The sequence below is a fragment of the Mercurialis annua genome, linkage group LG1-X (genome assembly GCF_937616625.2).
Source record: "Mercurialis annua linkage group LG1-X, ddMerAnnu1.2, whole genome shotgun sequence".
Classification (NCBI taxonomy): Eukaryota; Viridiplantae; Streptophyta; class Magnoliopsida; order Malpighiales; family Euphorbiaceae; genus Mercurialis; species Mercurialis annua.
In genome coordinates, this window is record NC_065570.1 from 59,954,266 (window position 1) to 59,979,446 (window position 25,181).

The 25,181-nt window shown below is 31.4% G+C and overlaps 2 protein-coding genes across 2 annotated transcripts; one reads left to right on the forward strand and one right to left on the reverse strand.

Annotated features, from left to right (window-relative positions):
- Positions 1-7,533: 7,533 nt before the first annotated feature.
- On the reverse strand, positions 7,534-8,520 carry LOC126680789 (extensin-like). The gene has a single exon (XM_056104892.1). The coding sequence runs from the start codon at positions 8,518-8,520 to the stop codon at positions 7,534-7,536; it is 987 nt and encodes a 328-aa protein (XP_055960867.1).
- Positions 8,521-12,167: 3,647 nt separating this feature from the next.
- LOC126666322 (protein DETOXIFICATION 27-like) lies at positions 12,168-15,475 on the forward strand. The gene is made up of 8 exons (XM_050359340.2): positions 12,168-12,617; positions 12,709-13,250; positions 13,339-13,425; positions 13,539-13,595; positions 14,343-14,581; positions 14,670-14,788; positions 14,902-14,988; positions 15,084-15,475. Exons 1-8 carry the CDS (start codon positions 12,333-12,335, stop codon positions 15,114-15,116), a joined length of 1,449 nt encoding a protein of 482 aa, XP_050215297.1. The 5' UTR covers positions 12,168-12,332; the 3' UTR covers positions 15,117-15,475.
- Positions 15,476-25,181: the final 9,706 nt, after the last annotated feature.

Consider the following 25,181-nt stretch of genomic DNA (forward strand, 5'->3'; position numbering starts at 1 on the left):
GGGAAGTTCTTACCTAAACCCGGTCCATGAAAAATTCACGAACCTATCCAATGAGGTGTTAGAAAAATGAGAAAAAAAAATAATAAATAGAGAGAAAAAAAATGTTAGATTTTCTAACACCTCATTGGACAGATTCATGAATTTTTCATGGACCAGGTTTAGATAAAAAATTTCCGTAGTTCTAATCAATTAGTATTAACTAAGTATTTTGAGAATATTAAGAGTTGTAGGATTCGATTCTCTCCATAAAAAGACTGCCTTATATTGTCCAGTTCTGAATAAATTTTCGCAACAAAAATACATATACGCATTTCATTCTTGTATGGTTTTGATATTAATTCAACTCACATATAATTTGAATGAATAAAACATGAAACATTCAAACGTAACTATAATATTATTAATAAGCAAACCAACGTCTAATTAAATATTACTTATATTTTATTAAATAATTATTTTATAAAATTTATAGATTAATAATAAAAGATATACTTTTATGATTTACAATAGTTCTATCTATCACATTTTTTAATTCATGTATAATATTAGATAAAATTAATATACCAATTAATTTAACCGTTGCTAGCAATAACTCAAATGTTATAAACGTTGAACAGCAAACTGCTAGGTCATATGTTTAATTTATTCTACAAACGCTTTCTCTCTCCAATTATTAAGAAAAAAAAATACCAATTAATTTAGTAATAAAGTTCTTAGAAATTAAAATATAAGTTCATATTTTAAAATGAAATTTTTAATTTCCTCAAATGTCAAACCTCTAAATTAGATGACATGTTTTTTTAACTTTTCCTTAATAATGAAAATATATACCGACAGTGATTGTTTGTAAAAAAAAAAACTTCTATAGGAGTTCTCCAATAAACACAAAAAGACCGGCCAAATCCTAATTGTAAAATTAAGTTCTCTTATACAGTTCCCAGAAGTGAGAGAAATTAGATCTAATAGTTGAAAATTAAAGATGTTTTGTCATCTATTGCAACAACTGACGCAAATGACAGTGAATTTGATGGTTGTCATCTGCAATTGCATAATGTTAATGCAATTATATAGTCTGTAAAATATACTCATTTTTTATTTGCTTGTAAATTTGATAGTTTTCTTGTCGATAATTGATAACATAGTGATAACACTTCGAAAGGGCGAAGCAACCTCATCAAAAGTAAATATTACTAAATCGAGCAATTTACCGACCTAGTATCTAGTAGGGTCATTGAGATAGAGAAAACAAAATCAGACCTTGGATAGATATCCGACAAATAGATCGTTAAGCGAGAGCTTCCCAAGCTACGATGGTCGAAATCACAGCTCGGTAAACTAGCGCCACTAGGTCGAACCTCGTATCATTCGCAAAGCAGTGATTAGAGATAAGACACCTAGCACATCAGGAATTTGCATCTCGGATTACACTTACGTGCAACTGATTCTTGGGATCATTAAAGATCCTCTGACAAGTACAAAAAGTATATTCCCCGCGCTAGACGCACCTAACAAACCGCAGCTGTTGGAATATGCCTATAATTCTAATTCTAATTTGTATTAGGACTCTATTAATGGAGTATTTGGATGAAGGATATTTTTATTATCATTGGGCAATTAGGAAGATATAATCCAATTAGGATTAATACTCCTAATGCTATAAAGAAAATTTATTCCCTATGTATACCCTGCCTTATTCACCTTTTAAAGTACTCCAATGTAGACATTGATGTGAATAAGGGAAAAAGAGGGTGTGTGATATGAGAAATATAAGTTAATCATAACCCTTTTAGGTTACTTCTTGTAGAGAGTTAAAATACTTTGTGGTTTTTCTTTTAAGCACATATTTACTAGAGATGTTCTCTATTTGGTGATTTTCCATCAATTTTGTACTCATTTTGATGATTAGTGGATGACTCGATTCTTTCGCCCGTGGATGTACGCTATAAAGCCGAATCACGTAAATCTTTTGTATTATTTATTTATTTTGCTATATTGTTATTTGTTATCAAATTCATAATTAAATACCTATTGAATGGTTTCAATTTCGCTGCGCATACCAATCCGGTTCATAAACTGGTTACGACAATTGTATCAAAGATTCAACTATCAGTATTAATATTACAACAGCGCCAAATGAGGAAGAACATGTCACGTAAGCATAACAGGAAATGGGGACCAAAAGAAGGAGAAGAGGACAACGCAACAAGTTTTACACGTGTTCCACTATAAAAACAACCTTACGTGCAAACGCTAAGGTAATTACTCTTTTTTCACAATATTTCTTCTTCTTGCTTCCACTAAAGTTCTTACTTGAGCATCGGAGTGAACTTCCATTGAGCCCACCGGAGTTTCTTCTGACTTCTGTTTACCGGTGTGTGCATATATCCCGAAACCCGGATTCATTTTGTGATTTATCAATAAACATGGTTTATTTGCCTTGACATATGAATTTATACTAATTTCAGCATAAATGATTCGACATGGTAAAGTTTTTCTTCTAAAAAAAATTCAAGACTTACATTAATTAATAACATATATTTATCTATATACAATTATATTTTTATCGTTAAATATACATTTAAAAAATTTACTAGTTTGGTCTTTCAATTTTTTCAAATTTTATCAAATATGCTCACAATCTGTCTAAAGCAGACATAGCACAATATTATTCAAGCACGTGTATAAAATTTATTCTATTTACTATAAATAACATTGGGCCACGTCAGCTACATTTAGTTTATAGTCCAGTTGAACTTTTATCTGATAATCATAAGATGAAACCAGAAGCTAGGCAGAATATGAGGTAATACAGAACAAGGACTTAGCTAAAGTACTTGCCGATAAGATGGGTGAAGAAGTTGAAGCATAAACTATTAGATAAAACTCGTATTTGACCCATGTAATGTAGGAGAGATTCTTAGGTAGACCGAATCTATCACGTCATCCGTAGACTAAACCAATCACGTTATAACACCTCATTATCATCATTCAAATCTGAATACATTTACTACACATTTATTATGATTTTGCCATCATTTTGATGAGGTGTTATATTATGATTGGTTTAGTCTACGGATGATGCGGTAGACTCGATCTACCTGAGAATTTCTCGTAATTTAGTGATTTTTTAAATTTTAGATCCTCTTATATTTTAAAGTTAGTCCCCTTTTTGAAGCCATCTACGCTTTTTCCAGTGCCGCTCCTTTAACCATCAGCTCATTTGAACTAGAACCTTTTAGCATTAGGGCTATTCTTACCTGTAATTTTGCTTCTTTTGCGAGGTGTTATAATTACGTGAGATCAATTAAACAAAATCCAGCATGTTTGAGAGGGCTTCTAACAAGGGTAGAGCAAGAACGTTTGGCCAAGTGGAGCTGAAACATCCAGTAAAAAATACATTCTCTAATCATATTATATAAAAATTGTATATATCGAGTTTCATAACAATAAAAAACATTGCATAAAAACAATAAATACACTAAAAATTAGAGAGACCAATAGGTGAAAGTTGAATCCGTCAGTTTTTTTATTCTGAAAATGTTGCAAAATGTCTTCAATGGCAAGCAAATATCTTCTTCTCAATGCAGCACACCAACATTACCATTTATCAATTCATCGGCTATTTTAATGCGTAAATCTGTTTTGATGATCTTCTTCATCAGTGGGAAAGATCTTTCAACAGATGATGCAGCCACATGTAGGATTAAAGCCAACTCAATCAAAGATAAACTAATGCAAATGCCAAATATCTATTATTTTGAACCATCTTGATTGCAAGACTAGTAAGATTGTGACAATTAATAAAATGAGAACTGTTTTTCATATTATAAATGAACATGTGAAGCTGATCATTCGAAATGTGCAAGTCGATGTATGAGGAATCTTTAAAATAGAGTTTAGCAAGGCAAATTAGCTTTTGATGATCAAAACTAGCAAATGCGTTTTTTGGATCGAGATATCAAATGCATTGGATTAATTAACTCAGTGCTAGTTTTAGAGAACATATAATTCATCTCAACAAGAAGTAAATCAATCGCAGTGAGAAAAGTCTCATTATAATAATTATGATAATAGGTTATCGATTGTCCCGTAATTTTTGCAAACTTCCCAATAGGTTACGCATTCTACCATTTCTCCCACCCAAACCTCTATAACCCTAAAGTTCTTACACACTTAACTCCATTTTAACCAACTCAAATTATTGATATATATCTATGTATATTATATTTAACTTATAAATAAACAGAGCAAATTATTATTTCCGTATTTTGCTCCCGCATTTTAAATAATCATTTTTAAAGGCCTAATGTTTTAAAAAAACCCCGACCTTATAGCTCCTTTTCGATCTTACTCTGACGTTGAAAACTTGTCAATTTTACTCTATTTTGCAGTTTATCGTTTTAATTGTACCCCAATTTTTCAATTTTTGTCAATTTGTTTACTTAAATGATGAAATCATTCAATTAACCATGTTTAAAGATAAAAGGCTTAATGGCGTAAAAAATCATAAACTTTAGCGTGTTTTGCAAATTTAACATAAACTTTCAATTTTGGCAAATTAATACACAAACTTTTGATTTTTTACAATTTTAGCACCGATCAAATTTTCCTTCAAAAAAATAGAGAAAAATGCTGATGTGGACGCCGGAATATTGGTTATTCCGGTGTACACATCAGCATTTTTTTCACGAAAAATTGATCGGTGCTATAATTGCCAAAAATCAAAAGTTTGTGTATTATAATATGCCAAAATTGAAAGTTTATGTTAAATTTGCAAAACACGCTAAAGTTTGTGTTTTATTACGCAATTAAGCCAAGATAAAATATTAAATTCATTTCCATTCAAAAAAGTACAAATAAGTCCTTTATTTTTAAAAAATAACTAAAAATCATAATCAAATTAAAACTAATCTAAATAAATTTTAAGCATGTACAATTAAGATATACTATACATGAAGAACGTTTTTGAATTTTTTCCAAATGAAAAAGACGTCAATTTAAAATTGACAAGTTTTCAACGTCAGGGTAGGATCAAAATTGGGTTTTAAGGTTGAGGTTTTTTAAGGTATTAGGTCTTTTTTAAATAATTATTTTTAATAATTGACTTTTGGTGACGGGTTCTGATTTTTTTTTAATAATCAATTTTTAGCGACGGATTTCAGAATCCGTCGCTAAATTTGCATATTTAGAGACGAATTCCAAATCCGTCGATAATTAGCGATAAATTTTGAATTCGTCGTTGTTGGTAAAAATACGCAAGCATACATATGCCAACTCGTAATATAGACTGTGAAGTCTGCATATCGTACCCATAAAGAAAGCAACTAAAAATACCCAATTACGACACCCAATCTGAATAGCAAAAAAGTTAATTTTGATTGAAGCAAAATAAGTAAATGACAGAATTAAACAATTGTTATTAAAGTAAACTAAAGTTGTAATTAAAATGAGGTTTTAACAATAATGAAAAAAAAGGGATTATTAACTTTCATTATGCGATTTATTCAAATCAGGTTATTGATTGGATTGTTCTAATAAGGTTCAGACTAGTAAAAGCACCTAACATTGTCTCTCGAGCAATTGCAGGCAAAAACATACAACGAACTGATAATAGGCTAATTACCCTCTCTCGCACAATGATTAACCTAATTACTAATCAATTAATATGTATGAAGTTAACCCTAAGAACACGTACTCGCTAATTCACTCTCGCACAATTAACTCCTACGTTCTTAATTATATCGATATGTTCCAATTTACTCTCTCGAGCTAAAACTATAATACAAAACATAGGCTAAGTGATCAAATTAGACTAAGCATTAGCAATAATTAAACATAGCAGAAACAATAACCCACAAATCCAATTCGATTAATCAAACGTAAATTCGATTAATAATCCCCAACGATGGGTTTAGCCACTTATAACGATAGATAAAACCATGAAAATTGTAGAAAATTCATATTAAGATCAAAATAAGTACTAAGGATGAAAATATAATTAATCGCACCTTGTTCGAATTTAATCTAACATAAAACGATGGAATAATCCACAAAATAACAATCGAAGAACAATAATACTCAAAGTTACACTAAATCTAGGGATATGTCTATTACAAAACTACGCGAACCTTTGTTCTATGTCTAAACTAAGTATTTATACGGCTCCCAACTTCAAACATGATTTTAGGTCGAGTTAAGATAAAAATCCAGAAGTGCTCTTGAGTTTCATGGAGTCTGACGCTGAATACAAACATTTTAGTCTTTTTGAATCGCAATTTTGCACGACCGTGCACCTCATTGCACGACCGTGCAACCTTGTATTTCCTAGTGATGCACATTCATGCATCAGCTTTTGCCTTGGGGGTGCACGAACGGTTTTGGCCAAATCTGCTCCTCCTCACTTCAAAAGAATTCCTTTCGGCAAAAATGCACGACTGTGCACTTTGTTAGTCATGGAAGTGCACGTTCATGCAACACTTTACTTAGCCAATTCTTTTCTTTTCAACTCAAAACTTCAATTCACTTCGGCAATTTTGCACGTTCGTGCACATTGAAATTTAAAGGAATGCACGTTCGTGCAACCTTGTAGATATATAGTTTGAAATCACACTTTTCGCTTTCCAACTCCGCTCTGATTCGCTCCAACGCCTCGCAACCTCCCGTCAATCTGTCACTAAACTCGTCGGTAAATAAATTTTAGCGACGGATTTTGAATCCGTCATTATAGTCTGTCGCTGATATCGTGTTTTCTTGCCATTTTATATAATTAATTTTCTGACAACACATCAGTGATACACAATTTATAATGATTAAAAATATTGATAAGTCCTTACATTTTATTCAAAGAATATTTAACGCCCTTTACCCCAGCTCTTTATAGTAGTCTAATACCAATTAACTATTATTTAATAAATATTTCTATTCCTATGAGTAGCTTTATTTAATTTAATATTTTATATTAACTTATTATACTGTTTTACATAATAACATGTAAGTAGTGAGTCTTAATTTTTAACTAAATTATATTTGCAATTAATTAATTATTTTTCCTTTTTTGCAAAATGATTATCAATATTTTATTTATTATTATTTTGATAATTGAACTTTCATTTTTCCAACAATATAGAAAAACAATCAATTTTGGCTATGTATTATCTATGTGGACGACGGATTGCTTATGTGTTAAAGTTTGATACTCTGCAGCCCGTCGGCCACATAAAGCTGAATTTATTGTTAGAAAATTTGATTATTTGATCATCAAAATATAATAAATAAAACATTGGTAACCAATTTATAAAAGATGCATAGGGTAATAAGGGCAATTGTTATAACCCCATACGTGTATTTATAAATGGAATATTTAAGAAAATGGACCCGACAAAGTAAAATGTACATGTAATTTAAATATATTACAAGAGTAAATTTATTTTTGGTCAAAGTACAACGGAATGTTGATAATATGCATATGACAAACATTTGACTTTCTTTTACTATAAAGTATAGATATATTACAATTGGGACCTTTGTTTATTGTCAACGAGCTCCAACTTGATGAATTTGTACATCATCTTCAATTGACACCGTAACAGTTTCTTCTCTGCTTGGTCCTGTTGCGATTGCTTCATGAATCTCTTCGTGTTCTTCTATACAAACTGCAGGCGGAATCAGAAGTAGCTTTTTTTTCTTTTTTGCCAAACAAATAAGACCAACTAAAAGGAATGCAAGAAAGAACGCGCCACCAAGTGTGGCACACACAACGATTATAGTCGTGTGGTTGTTTCCTGGTGGTGGTGGTGTCACTACATTTGATGAAGGCGGCACTGAGTTATATATTGGTGGCGTTAAACCATAACCAGGTGGAGAGTAACCGGGAAATGTTGGTGGTAGTGGACGTGAAGCATATGGTGGTGATACGGGATAAGTATTTGGTGGTGGAGGTGGACTAGGAGTAAGGCTTGGTGGATAGGGTTCAGGTGGAGTTGGTTTGCTCGGAGAGGGCACCGGTGCTTGTCCACTAGGAGTAATTGGTTGCTGTGGTGGAGGTGGGCTAGGAGTATGGCTTGGTGGATAGGGTTCGGGTGGAGTTGGTTTGCTCGGAGAGGGCACCGGTGTTGGTCCACTAGGTGCTGGTTGCTGCGGTGGAGGTGGACTAGGAGTACGGGTTGGTGGATAGGGTTCAGGTGGAGTTGGTTTGCTCGGAGATGGCACCAGTGCTGGTCCATTAGGAGTTGGTTGCGGTGGTGGAGTTGTACTAGGAGTATGGCTTGGTGGAGAGGGTTTAGGCGGAGTTGGTTTGCTCGGAGATGGCACCGGTGCGAGCCCACTAGGAGTTGGTGGAACTGCAGTAGGAGTGTTGCTTGGTGGAGAAGTATATGGTGGTTTTGGATTTTGGGGAGAAGGTTCTTGGGCTGGGCTAGTTGGGGAAGAAGGTGGGTAAGTTGGCGGCGGAGGCTTTGAAGTTGGTGGCGGCGGCGGCGGACGCAGCGAAGGTGGTGGAGGGGAATAGTATGGATAACCCATTTTAAAAGAAGGAAAGCTTTAATCTAATATCTGCTCTAATCTTTTTAGTTTGGATGTGCTAATTAATTTGGTGTAATTTATACTGGTCAGATAACCAAACCCTAATACTATAATTGTTTCCTTAATGACATATTGTTAGTACGTATATATATTGAGCTTTGTATATTGAGTTGTCTACTCAGCATTTACATAATTAAATCAAAACTTATTGACTTTAAAATAATTATAAGAAAACCAGAATACATTTCTACTGAACTTCCATGTATTATGTTCCATATTGATTATTGAAGTGCAATTTGTTGTTTTCTTCTCACATTAAAAATTAAACCATGTGATATAGAAATGAGTAAAATACTACACCAATGTAATATATCAAGAAACGGTCAAACACGTTTGTAAATGTACACACATTATTTATATGGATAGATACATTTACTTCTTTATATTCTTTTTTAGTTATTTATTTCATTGAATTAAGATTTTTTAATAATTTATTTATTTATTGAAAATACATAATGAATTTAATTCTTTAATGATCCTTATTTATTTTTCATTCATAAATATATAAAGGATTAAACATATATATTTATTTAATTTTTTAAATTTATAACTATATATTTAATTAATTAAATTAAAATTTTATAATCATTTATTTATAAAAATTATATATATATATATATATATATATATATATATATATATATATATATATATATATATATATATATATATATATATATATATAAATAATTTGTTTTCATCTTTTAATATTTATTATAATAAAATTATTAGAAATATACATCGCAAATAATATAAAACTAGTGCATATATAAATAATTAAATATTAAATTTGACTCTTATTTTTTTCTTTTTTATAGTATTAACAAAAGATACCCATGCAATTCTGCTCAACACCTTAAAAAGAGAAAGTTAATCATAGAAAAAAAACTTCACATAAGTAATTTTGAAGATGGAGAGGGGTAATTTACGCCCTTAAGCTGTAGAATTACCGTGTCTCTTTGTCCGTGTGTTTTAATCTTTTGTATTTTAGTTATATCTTTTAATAATTTTTTTTGATTTTGAGTTTTGTGTGTTTTTAATTTGTTTCGGTGTGCTATGTGGACTTTTAGTTTGTTCAAGATTTTTTATTTATTCGAGCTACAATTTTCAGTTTTTTGATAATTCGAGATTTTTGGCGGTCTAATTGAAGTAAGTTTATTAAATGAAGCAATTTGAAAATTAGAAATTTAAGGTTGTAAATTGTGCCATCGCCAGAATTACTATTTAGATTTTTATTACGTTGTTTTAAAGAAAATCTAAGTGTTAGATTTTAGAATTTAGTTTTCTGGATCATTATATCATTTGATTTATTTAAGTTGTACTTCGATTTAACATCAGCATTATCTATCTTGAAATTAAAAATTAAGAGTCAATTATATTTTTTTCTCCTTTCACAATTGTGTAACTAGCTGCCAACTAGCTAAAAAATAATTCATTATCTCCCTTTAATTAATCTTCTAAAATTATATTCAACCACCTAAATGTAAAGCATTTTCTGAATATTTATGTTAATTGGTTTTTAGACAAGTGATGATACAACAACGAACTGCAACTTGGTAGCGACTTTTTCCAAGTGTTACTGACCCTTAACAAAATAAATTACAATCATATAGATAATGTTATTATAAATAAATTACAATCAAGCGACTTTTTCCAAATGTTAATAATTATTTATTATAAATAATGAGGTTATTTGTATAAGACAAAATTAGTTATCATTATAATATTCTGGCAATGATAATGTACAGAAAGTAAATGTACAAATAATTTATGTAATAGACTAAAAATAAATATTATATAGAATAAAAATAAAATGAAAATAAAATTTTATCACCAAAGGACTTTGCTGCCCACAACATACAATGAAAAAGGTTTTGCGGCCCACAACATACAATGGAAAGGGCTTTGAAACCGCTTCTCAATCGTTCTTATTTTTATTTTTTATTTAACAGAATTTTTATTTTTATTTGATGCAGTAAAAAGATGTCATTTTTTTTTCTCTTTGATTTTACAAATTTTACTAATATTTTCAAGAAAAAGTAGAAAATAACATTATCTAATGAAAATTATTATTTACTAACAAATTTAATATAAACAAAAATAAATATTATATAAACAAAATAAATAAATATTATTTAAATTTAAAAATAAAATGTAAATATTAAGTAAATTATATAAAACAAAATAAGTATGATATAAACTAAAAATTTAATTATTAAATAATTTAAACATCTAATAAGAATAAACATTTTATAGAGAAAAATAAATCTTAGATAAATTAAAAATAATTCTAAAACAAAATCAATGATTATGTTAAAAACTAATTTTTAGTTTAATTATAAAAGATGAAAATAAAATTGTTCAGTTACCATAGTTTTAATTTAAATAGAAAATATATTAAAAAGCTCTCGTCTTGTGTGATTAATGTAGTGTTAATTATCATGGTTTTAAGACTATTTTTCTAATTTAAATAAGGTTATAGGTTAAACTATATTCATATGTGCAGTATTTTAAAATAAAAAGGCTAAAGACAACGGCAAGGCATCTATATAAAACTTTTGTGATGTATGAGATAGTTCTGTAAACTACTTTTAATAATTGGATCATATTCACATGATATGTGGGCCAAAAGATTCCCTAATGCATAGAGTTATAATTGTATATCCAAGGTGAAAGTGAGTGGGTCCTGACTTAAGTAAATTTGGGGTCAGAGTTTTATCTTTTGTAAAAAAACTACCCAGCTCGATCAGGGATTGATCTGAATATGAAAGATTTAAAGCTGTTGTTTTATAGTTGGAATCCATTCAGTACATCTAATAGTCAAACCAAAAATATTACTCCCTCCATTCCACTATATATGTCGTTTTAGATAGATGCACACAAATTAAGGATGCCATCTAGGTAGCACGGAAACGGAAACGGGAAACGGAAACGATACGAAACGGACATGGGGAAACGAAAGTTTTTCAAAATGGAGGACACGAAACGTGGGGGAAACGTGTAAATAACAAAAATATAAGGATATATTTATAAAAATATTATCTAAATATTTATGATAATTAACAAAATAATTCATTCTAATATACTAAATATTTAAAATTTTATAAATATATAAAAAAATATAATATAATTCAACACAAATAAGTATATTTGATGTATTGTGGGCAATGCGAATGTAAAATTTATGGGTAACTAGTTAGATTTTTTTATTTGTGGGCAATAATTTTAATTTTTTTACAAATTATTAATTTTTACAATTTACGGAAACGGCCCGAAACGTTTCGTGCGGGTGTCCAAAAGTTTCCGGTTTCCGAAACGTTTCCGAAACGGGAAACGCAACTTTGTCGAAGTTTCCGTGCTTCATATGATGCCATTAATACATGAAAGAATTCCTAAACTACCCAAAATGAATGTACTTAAAGAAGACTATATTATTACGCACTATTGAACTATGGTGGGACCTTTTCTCTAATTACAATTTCCAAGATGATGTACCACCGTTAGATCATCATTACATGGAGCAAAAGAAAAGTAATCAGAGATAATGGGCATAGAAAACTATTGGACACAAAGGCTATTTTAGGTAAAAGGAGCTCCAAATACACAAAACGTCATGTAATTAGGATTATTTTGAAACGTCTAAAACGTCATCCTTTCCGGAACGGAGGGAGTATTGTATTTCATGATTTTATAGTTTCTCGGAGCTGTACAGGCAACTTTTCAAATATCTGGCCAGCCAACGAACTCCAGATATGGGAATCAGAGAAGAAAAGCAGCAGCCACTGTTACTTTTAGTCAGAGGAGAAGAAAATAGACAACAATATAGTCAAACTAACAGATTATGTAGTTTGGTGAGAGAAACATGGTTAGAATCAAACAAGATATGGCAAATTGCCGGTCCTTCTATCTTCAGCCGTCTTGCTATGTTTTCCATGACTATTATCACCCAATCATTCGCCGGCCACCTTGGTGACCTCAATCTCGCCGCAATCTCCATTGCCACCACCGTCATTATTTCCATAAGTTTCGGTTTCTTGGTAAGAAATTTCTGACTATATAGGAGAAATATCGCATCGCATTTCTATTTTTATTTTTTGATCATTATTCTGTTGCCTTGGATTGTCCCAGCTCGGCATGGCGAGCGCATTAGAAACGCTATGTGGGCAAGCTTTTGGAGCTGGGCGGTACCACATGCTGGGCATATATATGCAACGTTCATGCATTGTTTTATTTATATGTTCAATTTTATTACTGCCCATGTTCTTGTTTGCGACCCCAATCTTGAAGCTGATCGGGCAACCTGAAGCGGTGGCTGAGCAGACAGGTTTGGTGGCGATTTGGTTAATTCCTTTTCATTTTAGTTTGCCATTTCACTTCACATTGCAAAGGTTCTTGCAGAGCCAGTTAAAGACTCGGGTTATTGCTTTGATATGTGGTGGTGCTCTTCTGATTCATGTGTTAGTGAGTTGGATTTTTGTTTATAAGTTGAGAGTTGGGATTATTGGCACTGCAATTACTCTTGATTTCTCTTGGTGGGTTTCTGTTTTGGGATTGTTCTTGTATTGTCTTTGTGGTGGCTGTCCTCTTACTTGGACTGCTTTATCTACACAAGCTTTTCTTGGACTTTGGCCCTTCTTTAAACTCTCTGTGGCATCTGGGATTATGCTTTTGTATGTGTAATTACATTGTTGACTCTTTGAATTTTTCGATCAATTAATAGCGGGAGGTGATTGAATATTGTACATTGTTATGTTCAAGATTGGAGAATTTCTACTATGGAGTGTTGATTATTGTATCTGGCTACATGCACAACACTGAGGTTGCAGTTGATGCCCTTTCCATCTGGTTGGTTAATATCTTGTTTCTTTCTACTTCAATTGATTATTTATCTTTTTTATTGTTAGGCTAATTGATTATTGATCTTCAAAGATTTTATGAATTTTACTTTTGTTTGGCAGCATAGCTATATTTGCTTGGGAATCTATGATTCCACTTGGACTTTTAGCTGCAACGGGGTACGTTATTAATCGTTTCTCTTCCTAATTTTTGCCTTTTATGCAAGAGGCAACATAGTATAACTCTATAATATACAGTCAATAGATCCATTCTACTTTGTAATTAAAAATGAGCATAAGGAGAAATGTTCAGCAAATTTAAAAAGAAACTGTGGACGGTAGAATTGTTTGCAGGAGAGGTGATTTAAATTTAATGCCCTTTGCAAATGGTGAATTTTATTCACCCACTTTTTACTAAATCAAAATGTCTAGTCACCTCCTTTAGATACATTTTGTTTTTTGTATGAAAAATAAATACCCTTATATCTCGAATCAGCCTGGTCATAGATTACACTTGCAAATGTGTGAATCAATCTATAACTAGAACTTTGTTATACCTCAGATATGAGAATCACTTTATGTCTGGAATGTTTTTGTTTGCATATGATTTGATGATTTTGGTCTTAAGTACCGAGAAACTTTTGTTTTTCTGTCATGGCATCTATGTTTATGTTATGTTCAAACACATAATTGGTTTCATATAGAATTTCATGACTTGTCCAATTATATTATCTGTGCCAAATATGATAGGACTGGCAATTGATTTTTGTATAAAGAGGCATTGAAATGTTTGAACAGATAGATTGATGTGATGAGCAATCCAATATTATTAATTCATATTCATATGATATATCCTCTCATGGATTATGCATATGAATTTTTTTTAATGCTTTTACCCTTTTTGTTTCACTTGTGCTACAACTTCAGGGTCCGTGTCGCAAATGAGCTTGGTGCAGGTAATGCAAGAGGTGCCAAATTTGCAACCATGATGTCAATATTAACCTCCCTAGCGACTGGGTTGCTGTTTTGGTTAATCATTATAGCTTTCCCCGAAAAACTCGCTATGATCTTTACCTCAAGCGCCTCCGTCATTGCAATGGTTAATGAACTAGCAGTTTTACTGGCATTCACCGTTCTAATCAGTTGCATTCAACCAGTTCTTTCAGGTAAATAAACATACAACAATAATTTAGAGTTCAGCATAACGAACCATAATCTAGTGACTTTTTCTTAATGAAACTACTAATTTTTCAGGCGTGGCAGTCGGATCTGGCTGGCAAGCGTTGGTTGCGTTTGTTAACATCGGCAGCTACTACATAGTTGGGGTGCCTCTTGGAGTCTGCTTAGGATGGCTGCTCCACTTTGGTTTTACAGTTAAGTGAACTTACATCGTTACAAACTGTTAAATGCATTTGCATAATTAACTGAGAATGAGTAACTGTGAAAATCAAAATCCTCATTCATGAGTGTATATTATTGAAAGCAGGGTATTTGGGCTGGGATGCTAATTGGAACACTGGTCCAAACATTGATACTGACTATGGTGACCATGAAATGTGATTGGGAAAAAGAGGTAAATCGTGGTTAAATTCTCTGCAAATCAGTTTGTTTTTTTACTTTTTTTTTTCATATGCAAGTGAATGTGAATGATAAAATTGCTGATTACAGGCAGAGAAAGCTCGAGTTCGCATTACTAATTAAGCTGCTGCTGCTTCTAGCTGATTATGCAATAGAAAGATTGCATTAATGTTTTGCAATGATACAGAAGAACGAGCTTGCAGCAAACCAGTTCTACTGCTGAAATTACACATACATAACATGCTGTAGTAAACATTATACAGTAGGCATTAGGTCCTTGCCTCTTTGTCTCATGAACCTGATTTGCCTTGTTAATTTAGATTCTTTTTCACTTTTATTAAACGAGTTAGGACTATTCACGAGTTACGCGAGATCGATTCAAAAATAACTCGAGTTCAAGCTACTTGAATTTAAAAGTTCGTGAGACTCGTGAGTCTAAATGAATCTCTTATACACATAAAATAATGATTTGTTTTTTACTATATTGACTTTTCATTTAAAATTTTAGGTAAATATCATTTCAATTGGTTGATTTTCATATTTTAAGGTAGAAAAATATATTTAAATGCATAACATATGCTAGTATGTTTTTCTTTAATAAACCGGAGCTTACTATAGTCGAATTTGAATAGTTTGAATCTCATTCGAATTAGATCTTGAATGTGAAAATTTAAAGTGAGACTTAAACTTATATAAAACATTCGAGCTCGAGCTCGGCTCGACTCAATTACACCCCTTCGGTCAAGATTATTTATGCATAGTGATAGTGATAGTGTATGTGAAGAATATAATTGTGTCCATTAAATATATATGTTTTTTTTTAAAATAGAATTCTCCTAAATTTGAACGAATAAAGGGTAATTTCACTACTTAAATTTGTATGATGAACTTGTATAAATTAAATTAAGTATGTTTTAGTAATTTAATTCAGAATTTTTCAAAATAAGTCCAATTTGGAAGCAAAGTTAGAAATTTTTAAAAGGAGATTTACAAAAATACCTAAAAAAACAATAATATTTGTAAAATTTAACTTCAAAACCATAACTTGAAATTCATACTCTAGGGTGTTTGAAGTTTATTTTTTATTTTTATTTTTGTGCTTTAAATTTTTACTCCAGATCTAGTTCTAGTTTATTTAAAAAAATGGTTCTAGTTTATTTAAAAAATGGTTTAAAACAGTTTTTAAAAAACACTTCTGCAATAGTTTATAAAACACAGTTTATAAAAGCGTTTCAAACGGTTTCAAACATTTATAAAACATAATTTGTAACTTTTTTTTCTAAAAATAGTTTTAAACAGTTTCAAAAATAAAAGTAAAATTATTTTTTAATAGTTTTCAAAATATATTTTAACATTTATAAATAAAATTTCCAACAATTTCTAAATAATATTTTTCAATTGTTTATAAAAAAAGTTTCTAAATTAGTTGCTAAACAAATAATTTCAAATGATTTCACATAGTTTCAAACATTTCAAATTGTTTGAAACAGTATCAAACGGTTCCTACAAAAAATATTTTCAAACGGTTTCATACAATTGCAAGTAGTTTTTGAAGAATAGTTCCAAACGGTTTAAACAGTATATGTTACCATTTATAAATAATAGATTCAAAAACAGTTTTCAAAAACTTCTAAACAATATTTTTTTAATAATTTATAAAAACAATATCTAAATCAATTCAAATGATTTTAAATAGTTTCAAACATTTCAAACGGTTTGAAACATGTAAGAAAATACCTTAAGGGTCCTTACTTGACCCTCAAGCCTATTTCCTTTCCCGTAATATGGTCTAATTAGGAATCTTATTTTCTATAGGAAGTAAGATATACCTAATTGATTTGGTTATTAAATAGGAGATCCTTTCCTATTATGACTCTACCTTGATGGACGGTTGAGATTAAGTTTTAGGGGAAACCCTAATTGGAATTTCGGTCCTCTCTTCTCCTATATATAGTGCTTTTGGACCATCACAAAATCACACCAACAAACACATAACTAAAAGATATATAGGCAAGAGGAGAGAAACCGAAACTCTTCATTATAGTGTTTATTCTATTATTCAGCATTCGTAATCGCTATGGAAGGAGGTATTCTTCTATCTCTCCTTTATATTAGTCTATTTGTGATTATCATGTTTGTTCAAAGATCTTAGGGTTCATGTAAATTAACTTACATGTGGTATCGGAGCTTAGGTTAACGAACACATGATTGTCCATTAAATTAAATAGACTTAAATTATTATTAATGAATTTGATTATAATATTGTGAATATATTGTTTCTTGGATTAATTGTAATCTGCCGATTCTTTTAAGAAACATAAAATTAACAATTATTGTGCAAAAGGAGTCACTTCTTTAAGTTTTCTTATATTATTTTCGTAATTAAAAATCCCACTGTATTTGAGAATTACAAATACTTTTGTTTTATTTGTTATGAAATTTCTCCATTATCTGACATAGTTGGATGTATTATAATCATTATTATTATTTGAATTGCATGCCTCTGTTGATATTAAATTCAAATAATATTTCTTTTGGCGACCAATTAAGTTGCTAACTTATTTCCACTGCATCATACGATTTATTTTTAAAGATTGATTATTACTGTGAATTTGGTAATCTAAAGATATCACGGCACAATTTTAGCTTTTGATGAAGTATTATTATTATTTAATATATACTTAAAGATTTAATATAAAGATATCACGGCACAATTTTAGCTTTTAATGAAGTATTATTAATTTTTTAATATTCATATTTAAAGATTTAATATATTAACTATACTATTAAATTCAAATTAAAGATTATGAATTACATAAAATATTATTTTACCATTATTATGATCTATTAGTCAATATATAAATTAATTGTCCACAGATAATTAAAAATTATATTTTGATTAATAATAACGAAGTAATATATATAGCCTAAGAAAATCCACAGATTTCTTATGGATCTAATTAAAGAAAAATATATTACTTAATTATGCATGATGAATATAATGACTTTTAATGGTATTATTTTTAGAATTTATAGTGACGTCCCACAGGAGCACTATATTTTCTTGTCATATATATTCAAATTTTATGTGTTGTTTATGTTTTAAATGCCTTAAAATTTAATGTATCTCTACAAATTGCAGCATCTTTTCCTGCGCATTTGTCATCATCTGTCTCATCTGTCCCACTTCTCACGGGAATCAACTTATCAGAATGGAAAGAAAAAGTTGAATTCACCTTGGGAGTACTTGATCTGGATTTGGCTCTTCAAATTGAAGAGCCAGCTCCTCTTACAGAAACAAGTAATGATGAACAAAAAGCTCTCCATAAAGCTTGGGAGAAGTCTAACAGATTGAGCCTTATGTTTTTACGTATGACAATTGCTAGCAACATCAAAACTTCCCTACCTAAACCGGTAAATGCTAAGGATTATTTACAAGTAATAGAAGATCGGTTTAAGACTGCAGACAAATCCCTTGCGGGAAAACTTATGGCAGATCTTACAACCATGAAGTTTGATGGCACACTCTCAATGCATGATCATGTCATTGAGATGACGAACCTTGCGGCAAAGCTAAAGAATTTAGGAATGATGGTGGACGATTCTTTTCTCGTTCAGTTTATCCTAAATTCTTTGCCTTCTCAGTATGGACCTTTCCAAATTCATTACAACGCCATTAAGGATAAATGGACGGTGAATGAGTTGGCTAATAAATTGGTTCAAGAAGAGGGCAGGCTAAACCAACAAGGTATTAAGGTTGCACATCTTGTCCAAGGAGCTGGATCTAAAGTTGGGAAAAGGCATAACTCAAGCCATAAAAGAGCACCACCCAAAATGAATGATTCTAATCAATCAAAAGAGAAGAAGGCAAAGAAAGATGGCAGGTGCAATTTTTGCAATAAACCTGGACACTTTCAGAAAGATTGCCAAAAACGAAAGGAATGGTTCGAAAAGAAAGGTAACCCCATGGGTTTCGTAAGCTTTTTTGAATCAAACTTTTCTTATGTTACCTCTCATGCTTGGTGGATTGATTCTGGTGCTAATGTTCATGTTTCAAATTCCATGCAGGGATTTCTTACGACCCAAACCATAAGCCCAAGTGAAAACTTTTTATTTATGGGAAACCGAGACAAAGCGCCAGTTGAAGCTATTGGCACTTATCGTCTTATTTTGGATAGTGGATTTCAGTTAGATTTATTTCAAACTCTTTATGTTCCATCTATTTCTCGTAATTTAGTTTCAGTAAGTAAACTTGATAGTGCTGGTTTTAAAGTTAATCATGGAGATGGTTGTTTTAATTTATTTTTAAATTCTAGCCGTATTGGTTCTGGAATTCTAATTGATGGACTTTATAGATTTAATCTTGCTAGTCAAATTTCTGAAACCCATCTCACCCTGCATACTAATGGTGAAACAAAACATAAGTCGTCTAAAAACGACTCTTATTTCTTGTGGCATAAAAGGCTGGGACACATTTCCAGTGAAAGAATAAAGCGATTGGTAAAAGATGAAATTCTTCCAAGTCTTGATTTTACCAATCATAAAGCATGTGTAGATTGCATTAAAGGAAAGCAAACTAAACATACAAAGAAAGGAGCCACAAGAAGTACACAGCTTCTTGAAATCATACATACAGATATTTGTGGACCCTTCGACGTTCCAACGTTTGGAGGTGAGAAGTATTTCATTACTTTTATCGACGATTTCTCACGTTATTGTTATCTCTATTTATTGCATGAAAAATCTCAGTCTGTGGACGCTGTACAAGTGTTCATAACTGAAGTTGAAAGGCAATTAGATAGAAAAGTGAAAATCATAAGATCAGATAGAGGTGGTGAATTTTATGGAAGGTATGATGAAACAGGACAACATCCTGGACCTTTTGCAAAACTTCTCCAAAAACTTGGAATTGTTGCCCAATACACAACGCCTGGTTCTCCATGGCAGAATGGTGTAGCTGAAAGGCGAAATCGTACTTATATGGGAATGGTTAGATCCATGATGAGTCATGCCAATTTACCAATATCTTTGTGGATGGATGCTTTACGAACAGCTGTTTACATTTTAAATCGGGTTCCTAGCAAAGCAGTTCCAAAGACCCCTTTTGAACTGTGGAAAGGCTGGAAACCTAGTTTAAAACATCTCCAAATTTGGGGATGCCCAGCTGAGGCTCGAATTTATAACCCACATGAAAAGAAATTGGACTTCAGAACGATCAGTGGTTACTTTATTGGTTACCCTGAGAAGTCCAAAGGATATAGGTTTTATTGTCCCAACCATAGTACAAGAATTGTTGAAACCGGAAATGCTAGATTCTATGAAAATGGCAAAATCAGTGGGAGTGATAAAGTACAAGATGTGATCATTCAGGAAATAAGGGTACCTATCCCTTTACCCTTAATTCCGAAAGGTGTTGGAAATCTCCGAATTGTCGAACAAATTGACAATGAGGAATACCCAAACAATGATCCACAACTCCATAATGAGATTATTGCCAATAATGATCATATGGCTGAAGCACCAGAGGAACCAGCATTAAGAAGATCTACTCGTGAGAGAAGATCAGCTATTTCCGATGATTACTTGCTTTACCAAGTAGAATCTGATATTGGGATTATTAAAGATCCGATTTCATACAAACAAGCCCTTAAAGATGTTAATTCTAATAAATGGATTGATGCCATGAAAGATGAATTAAAATCTATGGCTGAAAATGAAGTCTGGGATGTTGTTCAATTGCCTACAGGACATAAGCCAGTCGGGTGTAAATGGGTCTTCAAGACCAAATGCGACTGCAATGGCAATATTGAACGACATAAAGCTAGACTTGTAGCCAAAGGTTTTAATCAGAAAGAAGGCATTGATTATACTGAGACTTTTTCCCCAGTGTCCAGGAAAGACTCTCTTAGAATTATCTTGGCATTAGTAGCTCATTATGATCTCGAGTTACATCAAATGGATGTGAAAACCGCCTTTCTTAATGGAGACTTGCAAGAAGAAGTCTACATGCGTCAACCTGAAGGCTTCATTATCGAAGGTCAGGAAGACATGGTCTGCAAACTTAAGAAATCAATATATGGACTGAAACAAGCTTCGAGGCAATGGTATCTAAAGTTTGACGAAACCATTACTGTTTTTGGTTTTAAGGAAAACATTGTTGATCCATGTATATACCTCAAGATCAGTGGGAGTAAGTTCATATTTTTGGTACTGTATGTTGATGACATCTTATTGGCCAGTAGTGATCTTGGTCTTTTACATGAGACTAAGCGTTACTTATTTGAGAACTTTGAAATGAAAGATATGGGCGAGGCATCCTATGTGATTGGAATAGAGATATTCCGTAATAGATCACTTGGAATTTTGGGACTGTCTCAGAAAGCCTATATTGATAAAGTTCTTGAAAGATTTGGCATGATGACATGTTCTTCTAGTGTTGTTCCATTGCATAAAGGAGACAAACTTGATCTTGATCAATGTCCGCAGAATGAATTGGAACGTAAAGAAATGGAAAGTTATCCTTATGCTTCACTTGTTGGGAGTTTGATGTATGCACAAGTTTGCACGAGACCTGACATTAGCCATGCAGTTGGCATGTTAGGCAGATTTCAGAGTAACCCAGGACTCGCTCATTGGAAAGCTGCAAAGAAAGTGTTGAGATATTTAAAAGGAACAAGAAATTACATGCTCACATATAGAAAATCAACACATCTACAGATGGTTGGATTTTCTGATTCAGATTTTGGTGGATGTTTAGATTCTAGACACTGCACTCTTGGCTATGTGTACCTCTTATCTGGAGGTGCAATATCATGGAAAAGCCAGAAATCTGAGTTGCTCTATACATCTACTATGGAAGCTGAATATGTGGCATGTTTTGAGGCTGCAAATCAAGGAGCATGGTTGCGAAATTTTGTCTCTCAGTTCGGGGCTTTGAGCTTCATCTCTAAGCCTTTGACTATTTACTGTGACAATAATGCTGCAATCCAATTCTCCAAGCATGATCGGATATCTAAGGGAGCCAAACACATGGACCTTAAATATCTATCACTGAAACAAGATGTTAGAAGAGGAAAGTTTGTCATTAATCACTTAGGCACGAATGATATGGTTGCAGACATATTTACGAAAGGACTACCTCCAAAGCCTTTTCAGAAACACACTGAAAGTATGGGCCTTGAAGATAGCTCCTAGTTATTACTTTTCTGACCATTTATTATGCCTGTATTTGACATTTATTATTGAGCTCTTAATAGAATTCTACATCTTTTCCATTCTGTTTTCCATTGTGTACACATATTATTTTTTGGACTAACGATAACAGAATTCGTCTTTTAAGACATTATGGGACCATTATGAAAACTCCTGATAATGGCCTAATTATGATAGTTGTTAATGACGTGGTACATGGAAGGAAGCATGTTGCAAAATGATGTAACCGCCATGACTCACATTAACTACTAGATTAATCAAGGCACTTATGACAACCGACTAAAGACAGGTTTATCTTTTTATGCGCGCCTTATGATTTCTAATGAAAATATTAATGAATATTCCTAAAGACCAAGTGGGAGACTGTAAGAAAATACCTTAAGGGTCCTTACTTGACCCTCAAGCCTATTTCCTTTCCCGTAATATGGTCTAATTAGGAATCTTATTTTCTATAGGAAGTAAGATATACCTAATTGATTTGGTTATTAAATAGGAGATCCTTTCCTATTATGACTCTACCTTGATGGACGGTTGAGATTAAGTTTTAGGGGAAACCCTAATTGGAATTTCGGTCCTCTCTTCTCCTATATATAGTGCTTTTGGACCATCACAAAATCACACCAACAAACACATAACTAAAAGATATATAGGCAAGAGGAGAGAAACCGAAACTCTTCATTATAGTGTTTATTCTATTATTCAGCATTCGTAATCGCTATGGAAGGAGGTATTCTTCTATCTCTCCTTTATATTAGTCTATTTGTGATTATCATGTTTGTTCAAAGATCTTAGGGTTCATGTAAATTAACTTACAAAACAGTTTCTAAATAAATATGTTTGAAATAGTTTCTGAATAAATAGTTTCAAACGGTTTCAAATAATTTCCGAAGAATAGTTTCAAACCGTTTACACGATTTTTAAAAATGTTTTAAAAACATTTTTAAGTTAAAATCTCATTCATGAAGAAAATGATGACTCCATCAAAATTTTCTTGAAAATTGCCATAAAAATGTCGATATTTTACAAAATGATACCGGAACAATCTACAACTATATATTAAATAGTTATTATGAAAAAGGGTGACTCTACCGATTTTTAAAAAATATATGAACAAATCATCAATAATGATTAAAGATTAACATGTAAAAAATATAAAAAGAAGAAGAAGAGGGCCTTTTATGGAAATAATCAAAACAATAATTTGGTTTTCAAAAACATTTTCTATAATTTCCAATTGTAAAACAACAGTACAAATGTAATTATTCCATTTAGACATCCCTACAAATACACACATAAGAATCAAAATTCTCATAAATTCATTTGATATTCTCTCTCTTTGTTATTCTTTCTCCTTCAGCTTAAAATTTCTCTCTAAAAAATTCAAGATATGTTCCTTCTTTGTCGTTCTGCCATTATGTCTCTGCCGTTTTTCTGTGTCTCTCCGTCGAAATCTTTATGTCCTTTCGTTAAAATTGTCATCGTCGCCATTATCATTTTTCATTCGTCTTTCTGTTATTGTTATTCTATTTTAATTCCATATATGAAGTTAATCTTCTTCGCTTTCAGATCTACAATTTGTTTTAAAATGGTTTTTAAAAACACCGAGTAATTTTATGAATTTTCAGAGTAAAAAATAAATTTTCAAATCCATAATATTTTTTGCTAATATTTTAAAGGCTTAATCACTCAAAAGCCCTCCACCTTTAAACTTTTTTTTTAATTACACCCTGACGTTGGAAAATCCTTTCAGACCCCCCCCCTCCCATCTTTAGATTTTTTTTCAATTGTACCCCGAAGTATTAAATTGACCCTCTTTTCACATGAAATTTTTTTTATTTTTTATTTTTTTTATTTTTAATCTATATTCTAATTAAATACTAATATTATTAATAATGTAAAAAATCATTCTTCCTAAAATTATATCCAATAACTTTTTAAATCAAAACCATAAAAATTTTCAATTTAGGGTACAATTGAAAAAAAATTATAAAGGTGTGGGGTTTTGAGGGGATTTTCCTACATCAGGGTGCAATTGGAATGGAATTTAAAGGTGGGAGGGTTTTGAGAGAGTTTTTCAACGTCAGGGTGCAATTGAAAAAAAGTTTAAAGGTGAGGGCTTTTGAGTGATTAAGCCTATTTTAAAAAACGAAATATTTTTGAAAAATACTCTAAACAGAAGGATTAATGGTGCCAAAAAATCAAAGATTTTTATTTTTTTATAATCTATTCAAAACTTTCAAAGATCACAAATCTATCCCAATTTGCTAATTTCATTGAAATTCTATCTAAATTTTTTTCTAATTAATATAATTATCTCAATTTTCAGTTTAATTTCTATACTAATTCTTTAATTAGTAAAAATTATTTTTCAGAATTATAATTTAACTCCTGTTTCAAAATAAATCAGAATTAATGTGAATTCTAAGTTTTCTATTTTTTAGTGGTTGAAGAAAAAAAAAAGTTTAAAGCTGAAAATGAAGATAAAAAGTAAATGGGTATTGTATTAGGTAAAAAAAACTAGTACAATTAAATTGAATGGAAAAAAATTAAATTAGATTCCAACGAAATTAGATTTATGATTATTGATAACCAAATGATAATATTGATAATAGCTAACGATCGACTTTAGCTTTTTCATGTTTCTAGGACGTTGTGAGGATAATAACTTTATTGATGCACTATTTGTACGTAGTAAGATGAAGGTATCGAATTCATGGTTCGCCGAATACAAGTCATAGTCGAATAGTTTGTGTGTGAGTTAAGACATACGATCTCCTAACTCATGTGGGGTTCGGCTAATTTTAATATATAATTTGATTTCTGAATTTGTATTCTTTTATCTATTTAATTTTTAAATTTAACGTTTAATTTATCGGACTTCTGAACTTATTAAATAACTCTTCTTAACCTCTGAAACGGAAATTGAGTTTCAAACACAGTGACGTGGCGAAAAATCTTAGACTGAGATGTCAGCTC

What these genes read in the sequence shown, in the direction of transcription:
- LOC126680789 (XM_056104892.1), bottom strand. Translation starts at nt 8,520, where the DNA reads ATGGGTTATCCATACTATTCCCCTCCACCACCTTCGCTGCGTCCGCCG.
- LOC126666322 (XM_050359340.2), top strand. Translation starts at nt 12,333, where the DNA reads ATGGGAATCAGAGAAGAAAAGCAGCAGCCACTGTTACTTTTAGTCAGA. An exon ending in CCATAAGTTTCGGTTTCTTG is followed by an intron (nt 12,618 to 12,708) that starts GTAAGAAATTTC and finishes GGATTGTCCCAG; the next exon opens with CTCGGCATGGCGAGCGCATT. An exon ending in AATGTGATTGGGAAAAAGAG is followed by an intron (nt 14,989 to 15,083) that starts GTAAATCGTGGT and finishes TGCTGATTACAG; the next exon opens with GCAGAGAAAGCTCGAGTTCG.